Source organism: Buteo buteo, chromosome 17 (genome assembly GCF_964188355.1).
Source record: "Buteo buteo chromosome 17, bButBut1.hap1.1, whole genome shotgun sequence".
Taxonomy (NCBI): domain Eukaryota; kingdom Metazoa; phylum Chordata; class Aves; order Accipitriformes; family Accipitridae; genus Buteo; species Buteo buteo.
Window position 1 is genome coordinate 22,932,769 of NC_134187.1, and position 8,890 is coordinate 22,941,658.

The 8,890-nt window shown below is 42.8% G+C and overlaps 1 protein-coding gene across 5 annotated transcripts; it reads left to right on the forward strand.

The window, feature by feature from the left end:
- Nucleotides 1–1,044: 1,044 nt before the first annotated feature.
- Nucleotides 1,045–7,502, forward strand: CLN8 (CLN8 transmembrane ER and ERGIC protein). 5 transcript variants are annotated; one of them, XM_075049244.1, is made up of 3 exons: nucleotides 1,045–1,240; nucleotides 2,528–3,197; nucleotides 3,599–7,502. In XM_075049244.1, the coding sequence occupies exons 2-3, from the start codon at nucleotides 2,655–2,657 to the stop codon at nucleotides 3,911–3,913; spliced, it is 858 nt and encodes a 285-aa protein (XP_074905345.1). In that variant the 5' UTR covers nucleotides 1,045–1,240; nucleotides 2,528–2,654; the 3' UTR covers nucleotides 3,914–7,502. The 5 variants fall into 5 exon arrangements, with proteins under 5 accessions (XP_074905345.1, XP_074905346.1, XP_074905349.1 ...); XM_075049245.1 differs by having other exon boundaries at nucleotides 1,045–1,212; XM_075049248.1 differs by having other exon boundaries at nucleotides 1,045–1,187.
- Nucleotides 7,503–8,890: the final 1,388 nt, after the last annotated feature.

The following is an 8,890-nucleotide window of genomic DNA, read 5'->3' on the forward strand; positions in this document are numbered from 1 at the left end:
AAGCGGTAGATTTTGTTCCCAGACTTTTCCCATGAAAGGCTGAGGCTGAGGTGGCATATGGACAGATCTTACTTTTTGCAGAGCTCGGGGTGTCTGTCAGGGACAGGGTTATCACATTAGCAATTAAAAGCAAATGCACAAAACCCGTCCTGCCCAATTATCCTGCTACTGTGGCAAGACCCAGCCTTCCACAGGGAATGACAGCACTTCCCTCTGCCTGGCTGGAAACCGAGCACGCGTCAGACTTCCAGGGCTGATCTCCCGCTCCGGTCTCTCACCACAAGTAGGCCCAGCTTATGATTTCGGCTGTTCTAGGCCAATCCTCCGTGTAAGAGAAGCTGTGGCTTGATTTTATGTTATTTTTTTGGTGACCTTTGGTGGAATCACCTGGTCTGTTGTGGGACTGAACTTTTCCCTGGCAAAACTCGCAGTCACTGCCAGTCACTCCGGCCAGAGCCAAACTCGATCCCGGGCTGACGCAGCGCGGTGAACCCTCCCAGTGTGGTTTCGGGGAGCTCCCCCAGGGACGCTCGCAACATCCAGCCGGCCTGAGTCACTGGGGTGACAGCATCAATTTTCACAAGTATGGACAGAATCATGTAGCAGGACTCCGTGACATCCACGTAACAATTTGCTGTCTCGAATGAAATTGGGTAATTACAGGTAATGGCACTGGCTATGGCATCGCTGCCACTGCTTTTTTTTACTACTGTCGAACAGGCACCTGTTAAATATTACCGACTTTTCAGTGGCGGTGATGAGCCTGCTGTCGGGTGAAGAAAAACACCCCGCAGACAAGGCTCCCCTCCGGAGGGCCGGCCCGATGGCGACGGATCGGGCCCGCTGCCCGCCGCCCTGCCTCTGCCCCCCGCCCCCGCCGGGCCGCGCTGCCGGGGCGCCGGCCTCCGCGTCCCCCCCCCCGGCCCAAGTGGTATAGCCGCGCTCTCCCCCCGCGGCGCCCGGTGGTTCGTGCCGCCGGGCCAGCGACCAGGAGGGGAGGCGGTGGCGGCGTCTGGCGCATGCGCAGAGGGGCGTATGGCGGCTGCCCGGCTGAGGGCGGTTGTTGTGGGAGCCGCGGCGGGTCGGGCCGGACCGGGCGCTCCCGGGAGGCCGGCGAGGGCGGCTTGCCGCCCGGGGCAGTCCCGGAGCCGGGAAGGGCTGGCCCGCCATCGCGGGCAGCGTCGTGGGTGAGGAGCGGCGGGTGCGAGCGAGGTCTGTGCGCCGGGGCCGGCCCCCCCAGGTCTGCGTGAGGGGTTCGGCGGGGGCGGGAGGGGGACGGACGGGGACAGGGGGGTGTTGCTGCCGGTGGTTGTGTGGGGTGGAGGAGCTGTGGCGGCCCTGCTGGAGCCAGGGCTTGCCGCATTGGGTCGTGCTGTTCAGGGCCTGTTCGTGCCACTGGGTTAGTGTGTTCTACCCCGTTTTCTCCCCCGGGGGGCGGGGGGGCGGCGGGACGCTGCTGGGGCTCCACCTTCGAGTCGGTCTTGTCAGGTGTGGGGCCGTGGGGCGGGCGTAGGGCAGGCCCCCCCGCCTTGCAGGAGGGTATCTCCGAGCAAAGGCCAGGGTGAGCAGGTCCCTGCAGGATCTGGGCTGTGGTGGTGGCGTTTGCTGCGTGGTGAAGCAAGGCGGGAGCATCTCACCAGGGGTCTGTACTCGGTGGTCGTTGTGGCTTTTTCACCTAGCTTTTTCCACGGAAATCCCAGACGCATTGTGGTTCTGAGCATTTACAGGCTGCGGTGGGTCCAGTGGTCATGCTGACATCACCCAAATCGTTCATCAAATGAGCTGGCATTCAAATGTTTCAGTATTATCTCGCTTTTCCCTCCCCACAGATCTTTGTTTTTGAACTATAGTGTGTTCAGGAAGTTTCAGCTAACTTGAGGCACCTACTGCTGGGCTGTTCAGCTAATTACACTAATGTTGTTAATAATAAATAATAATGTTGCCTGTCTGCATTCCATACTCTTCTTGCATTTTTGGAATATGTTTTCTGCAGGAAGGTGGTTTAATGTTCGGAAACTGATGGCAAAGTCTTGTTTTGAGATATGATCCTGAAAGTCCTTTTCTGTGCAAGCGGACCTGCTTACTGGATTAAGTTTTTGTAGTTTTATGTCCTGGATCGGTATTTAAGATTCTGAATTGTGCCCAAAGCCATAGGAAGCGGTGGAAAATCAGTGAGGGAAAAGCAGGGGAGTAGGAAAATAACTGCATACTGCTGTTGAAATACAAGTTTCATAAGTAAGAGAACAGAGTTTGCTTGTTGTATTTTCTTTTCCTCTTTCTTGCCTTCCTCCTTTGCCCTCTTCAGCTTTTGTGTCAGTGCAATGGTTTGTATGAGTACAGATTTTGCAGGCCGGTTGTTAAACACATTGCTTAAGTTTTTTTGTCTGTCTACCTGTCTTTGGGATGACTGTGCCTAATGGCAATAGGACCAAAGTCGTAACTGCAATAGAAGTGAGCTCTCTGTAGTTTAGAAGCTATTTATATGGATGACTTAAAAATTCACTTACTTTTTTTCTTCTTGTTCCAGATGGAAAAGAAGAGTTCATGGTTTCTGGTTTGCATATTAGCAGAGGCTGAATAGGCATAAAGGAGACTATAGTGCGGGAGAAAAGTGTCAAGCCCCTTGCAAGGTTTTGCTCTGTAAACAAGAAGAAATGAATCCTACACATGATGATCCAGTGTCTGGAACCATTTTTGACTGGGACTATCTCTTATGGGAAGTTCGTTTGATGTTTTTAGCTGCTGGTTTTTTAATCTACTTGGGAGTATTTCTTCTGTCTCACTGGTTGTCTTCGTGGTTGAGTACCACTTATCATGCCTTGTACGCAAAAGAGAAGGTGTTTTGGAATATGGCAGTCACACGTGGTGTGTTTGGACTTCAGAGTTGTGTTGCTGGGTTATGGGCTTTGCTCATAGATCCTGTTTTTCATGCTGATAAAGTGTATTCACAGCAAAAGTGGAGTTGGTTTAACTGTTTAATAGCTGCTGGATTTTTCTTGCTTGAAAATGTAGCTGTTCACATGTCCAACATTATTTTTAGAACATTTGATGTGTTCTTGGTAGTTCATCACTTGCTTGCTTTTGGTGGCTTGGCTGGTCTAGTAATTAATGTGAAATCTGGACACTATCTGCCTTTGATGGGAATGTTGCTGGAGATGAGTACTCCCTCAACATGCATTTCCTGGATGCTTCTAAAGGTAAGAATGTGATAATTTTCAAACTATGTTTGTAACAGGTTTTATGCATCTCACTTGTCCATAGCTAATCTGCGTGGTTTGTCTAGATAGCTTTTCAGCAAAACTGTGTTCATCTAACTGATATCCATGTTATTGTGATACCTGCTTTTGTCGTGATGATATTTCTGTAGTCCTCCATACACGTTTCTGTGTAATGCGGTGTGCATTACAGAGATGGTATAGATTCATTCTGAGTTTGGGATGCTGCATGCATGCGGAATATCATAGCTGTACATGGAAAAAATGCCTGAGAATGTGTATGTGTGAAAGCTGGATATTTGCATTAGTTCTACAGTTTCCTCAGTTCCTTATCTTGAAGTAACAATCTCACTTCTGCATACTTTCTGTCCTTGTTTTTCTAGGCTGGCTGTGCTAACACCTTTTTCTGGAAGGCAAACCAGTGGGTGATGATCCACCTGTTTCACTGCCGTATGATTCTTACTTACCACATGTGGTGGGTGTGTATTTTCAATTGGAATTCTGTGCTGGAAAATCTGGGACTTCTTCATTTTATTGTTTTATTCTCGGGATTATTTGCCGTTACTCTAATACTTAACCCATACTGGACCTACAAAAAAACTCATCAACTCCTCAGCCCAACTGACTGGAACTTTGAAAATAAAGCAGTGGAAAATGGAAGATTAAATGGTGAAACACATCAAAAGAAGAGGATATAACACTGAAACAGCTGTTTCTTAGTAGGGTAGCAGAAAAATGCAACGCGAAGTAATTCTTTGCCCATGAACTAGAAGCTTTTGCCAGAAGCTCATTAACACAGTGATTCCTTGCTGGTAGTATTCTGTACGCACCAGAAGTATTTAAAAGCATTGTTTGTGTTTCATATGTACATACACATAAGATCTTCAACCTCTTAGTTATGAATTATGCCAACAATTTTGTCAGGTTGGACAGTATTTCATGATTTAGTAGTGACATGCTCTCTAATGGCATCATTTGTCCTAATGCTTCCAAGTGGCTTTACAGTTAATTTGTCTGTTAAGCTCAGCTTGAATCAAGTTTAGCCTGAATCCTATTTCACATATGTCAGAGATACTGATACTGGAAATTATGTTGTTTATTAAGATCAATTATGACCCAGGTTAGGTATGCATGGGTACCTAGTTCCTGTGTGCCATTAAGTCATTCCAGGTGGCTGAATTGGTCAGTGGTAGAATGCAGTCAGGGCTGGGTTTTGGGGTTTTTTGTTTGTTTGGGCTTTGTTTGTTTCTTTTTTTCTTTTAAGTGCACTTGAGGAAGGTGATTGAGTGTTCACTGTCAAAGTGAGTTGTAGTTTCCAGGTTGCCCTTGGTACGGACGGAGTTCCACACAAACATGCATGTGGGGGATGCAGGCGTTCATTATGCTGGTGGTCTAGCTAGGTAATCATAGTGGTCCCTTCTGGTCTTGAAATCAGTGAAATGCAAGAGGCAATGTCAGAATGTTTGACTCTGTCTCATCCTTGAAAAGATTGCTAGTTGATTAGTAAAATTATTTTTCTTGTAGGTCCCACATGAGCAGTCATGCAGTTAGTTCCACTAGTGCTCTTGTTAATGGTTCCTTTTATTTTTGGAAATTCTCTTAGTTATAGAGGGTTTTAGAATCTGAGGTGACTCCTCTGTGGAGAAAAGCCCATATCATCTCCTTTAGGAGTTCGGTTGTTCTTTTAGTATTTTTGTTTTACTTTGAAGAACGTATGATGTGACACTAACAGTCCTTTGCTCTTTGTCTGCCACATCACTAAATCTTTCCTTGACCTAAGGAATAGGGTTGCTTTTTAGATAAGGACTTGGCAAATTGTGGCAGATGTTCTCCCACTAACAGTACTGGTCTGAGGCTTGCTGGGTGAAATGCTGGACAGCAGATGAAGGTATAAAGGTCACGATAGAAGAGAGTGACGCCTAGTGGCAGGAGAATGACAAAGATATTAATTAGTTTTGGCGCACTGAACTAGTGAGATAAACAGCCTCGTCGTTTGAAACTGTTGTATAGTGTGACGAGACTGCTACACAGATTTATTTTGCAAAGTAATAAGACTGGGCAAGCCCAAGCTGTGAAGAATCTTAGGTCAAGGCATGTGTTGGAGGCTTTGTGTACTGATCTGTGGTGGAGCATATAGTTTTAAATGTGTAAGGGAAGCACTGTTTGGTGTAAACAACCCCATTTTATTAATTTTTGGTGGCAATGTCTTTGATTTTATTCTGAGTGAAGGGAGGAGGCTAGTGGTCAGGTTGGTGTGTTCCCTAATTCACTTTGTGTGAGCACTGAGTTGAAGAACTGCTCTATGAGGGAGAGGAAGCTTCTTACTGTTAGGTCACAAATGTATAGCCAGACCTTGTGGATAATGATGAAGTGGTGGATATGTGAAATTGCCCATTCAAAACTAGGCCAAGAGGGTCATAGTAATTTTATACAGCAACCCTATCTCTTACCCTGCTGATATTCAATAGAGAAAATCTAAATTTTGTGTTTCTTTCTTATTTCTAAGCAGGCCAGAATGAGGTTGCAGTGTTTTGGCAGTGTCACCTGTCTGGACGCCATCTTGTAGAAAAAAGGCTTCTCGAAAGCTTGAAATTATGTACCTCTCTTGAGGGGTTGTGTGTGGAAAAGTAATGTTAAAAGTACTTTAGAAGAAAGCAGAGGGATGAATTCCTCAGAAACAGAACCCAAATATGTGATCCAAATGCATATCTTGCAGAATCCAAACCTCACTTGCAGTGTTCCGGGGGAAGGTGGAAGGATAAGTCGCCAGATATCAAAATAATGGTGTGCTCTATGCAGCTTAAAACTTAAAAGGTTTGGATTTGATAAAACAAGGTAATAATTATAAAAACCCTAGCTATAGAATTCTGGAAAATCCTAACAGAAAATGGAAGCATCAGAAGAGAAATAAGTTTGGGCCAAGTGTGTAATCCTTATAGTGGCTGGCAAAAGGAGGTGAAGTTTCTATGTGCTAAAATAAAATAATATGGAGGGTTGGGGTTAGTAGTGAATTTGGGACTGAAAAAGAGATTAGGTGTGGTCCAAGCAGACAGGTGGATAGTTGTGTCAGTGGCACCAGACTTCTAAAGTTTAATATTTTGTATTATTAATTTGTGTAATGTTATTAAGTGAATTTAAAATCTTTTATTAAAATTATTTTCTATCATAATAAGGCAATCTTTTTAGTATGCATCTTAGTGTGAGTTTTTTTCATGCAAAGACTTGTGGCATATCTTGAAAATCTTTTGCATGTGTTAACTGTATAATTAATAACACCTAAGAGCACCTGTTAACCTAAACACTGCTAAACCTGATAGAACAAGAAAGCTATGCAATAAAGCAAATAACAGCACTCATTTTATTTCTGTTGGTTTAAGGGGCAAAGGGATTTTACAGTCCAGCTAAAAATACAACAGGACATAAAAATACAGACAACCTTTCTTCTTCATCTTGATGGCCTAGAGTTGGAGTTACCGGTTCTGTTACACAGAGCCTCTTTTTTTTTTTTTATTTTTTTTATTTTATTACTCAAGTGTTTCCTTCACTGCCTTTTGGCTGCTCCCTTCAAGAGGATTTTCTGGTTTGTGATTGTGGATTACTGTCTCATTGCTCTGAAACAAGACTGAAAAAGCTCTCTAACTGAGGGTTTTGGTGTCTAATTACTCTTATAACTAAGTGCTGCTTTTCAACCCAAAGGTAGACTAGCCATAGTTTGTTAATAAATTTTGTTAATGCGAAACTAATCCCACTCCTGTTGGGCCTCTCTTATAAGGCCTCATCCGCAATCCGATGTAGAAAAATTCACAGTCAGCTTCAGTAGTGGCTGGATCAGGTCACAGGGTGTGCTGCTGCTGTGATTTGGAAAACTTGCATAATATGTTTTGGGGCGAATTTTTTGTTTGCCTAGGTGACTGTTGGAGACTTCATCCTGCTTTCTTGTTGGACAGGCTTACTCAAGGAGTGCTGTTTGTGTCAACTTTCTGGCTGAAGTTTTTTTTTTTTTTTAAAAAAAAAAAAAAGCAAACTCCGAACAAACAACAAACTATGATGGGGGTAGGGGTGTTTGGTGTTTGTCGTGTTTTGGGATTTTTGGTTGGGGGGAGGGGTGGGGTGGTGGTTTTTTTTTTGTTTTGTTTGTTTGGAGGTTTGGTTATTTTGTTTTGTTTTTAAAGAAGAATGTCTGATCTAAGACACCCTGGCCAGGCATCTGGCTCTTACTGTCTTCATCCAGCATTCCTAAATCACAGTTTGTGTTTGCCTCCATTTGTGTCCTGTCTCGTGTTTTTTTCCAAAACCTGTCATCGTTTCCCCTCCCACCCACCAATTTTTCTATAATATTTACTCTTACTTGTGGTACTGGTCATGATCTTGTAGCATTTACATTACTGCAGTGATGTCTTTGTCTCATAGTTCTCAGCATGTACTGTTGGGCCCTTCTTCCACTAAATACCCATGTCCAAATCTTTCAGGTTTTTTGCTTTTTCCTGGTAACACTGATTAAATATTGATGTCATGTACAGTTACAAGATACCTTTCTTAACCTCAGGGAAACTCCCACTTAAAGTGAATTTAGAAATTCAAGCCTGCTCTTGTACAATATGACGTTTGTTGAAAGGTACAGCATCTTTACACTGTACATAAATAAAAGTATTTTACTGAATAATTGTTTACTGTGAGTTTCATTTACTGATGAAAATATTTTTTATTTATTTTTTACTTGCTATTTGTAGCTTAAACACTTTTTGCAGTGCATGCACTAAAAAGAGGACTTCTTTATTTTTGAAATATTCTGTTAAACTTGACAAAGGTAATGAAATATCCATGGAAATAGCTATAAAACCTTGTAAACTAATGTCCCTTCACCAACATTTAACATATAAACATGGGCATGTTCAGTTACATGACTAAAATACTAGAAGCTGCACTATATGTAAGTATATATTAAAAATGGTTAAAAAGCATCACTTGGAAATGACCCTTCTGCCTTGTGTACTTGAAGTGTGTGGTCTATTTTTGCATTAGACTCTAACTGTGAAGATACTTCATTTGGTACCACATGGTATTTCATAGTTTAGTATGAGCCACCTTAAATTAAAAAAAAAAAAAAAAATTGTCTCATTGCTAAATAACAAAATATAATTCTAAGCATCAAACGTTTGTGTCGTGCGTGGTGCTTTGCAGGAATTAATTCCTGATGCACTTTAGCATTAGTGAGTTAAAGGAAAATAGCATAATTACTGGCATTTTAATTATTCTTATAAGAATGCACTGTGTAAGCAACTGGCTGGCATAATTTTGCTAGCTTCCTCTGCTGTGAAGTCCCCAAGATTAATTGAAGCAGAAGACAGACGTTCATGTGTAAAGCTCCACTAACTGTGGAATGTGTGTGGGTACAGACTGGGATGAGAAGAACAATGCATAATAGTACTTGTATGAATAAAGTTGGGTTTTTTTGTAAATAATCTGTAAAAGGAATTTAAATGTTACTAATATTTTACTATTCAGATGTTTTCAATTAATAGGTAAATACATTTTACTTAGTTCTTGCCATACTCCCAGAAAAGTATTAGACCACACTTAGGCTGACAGCATTATTCAGCAATTACAATCTTTTGATCTTGTGTCATGGTGCTGGTATTTAAGTTGATAATTTGGAACAAAAAATAAGTGATGGT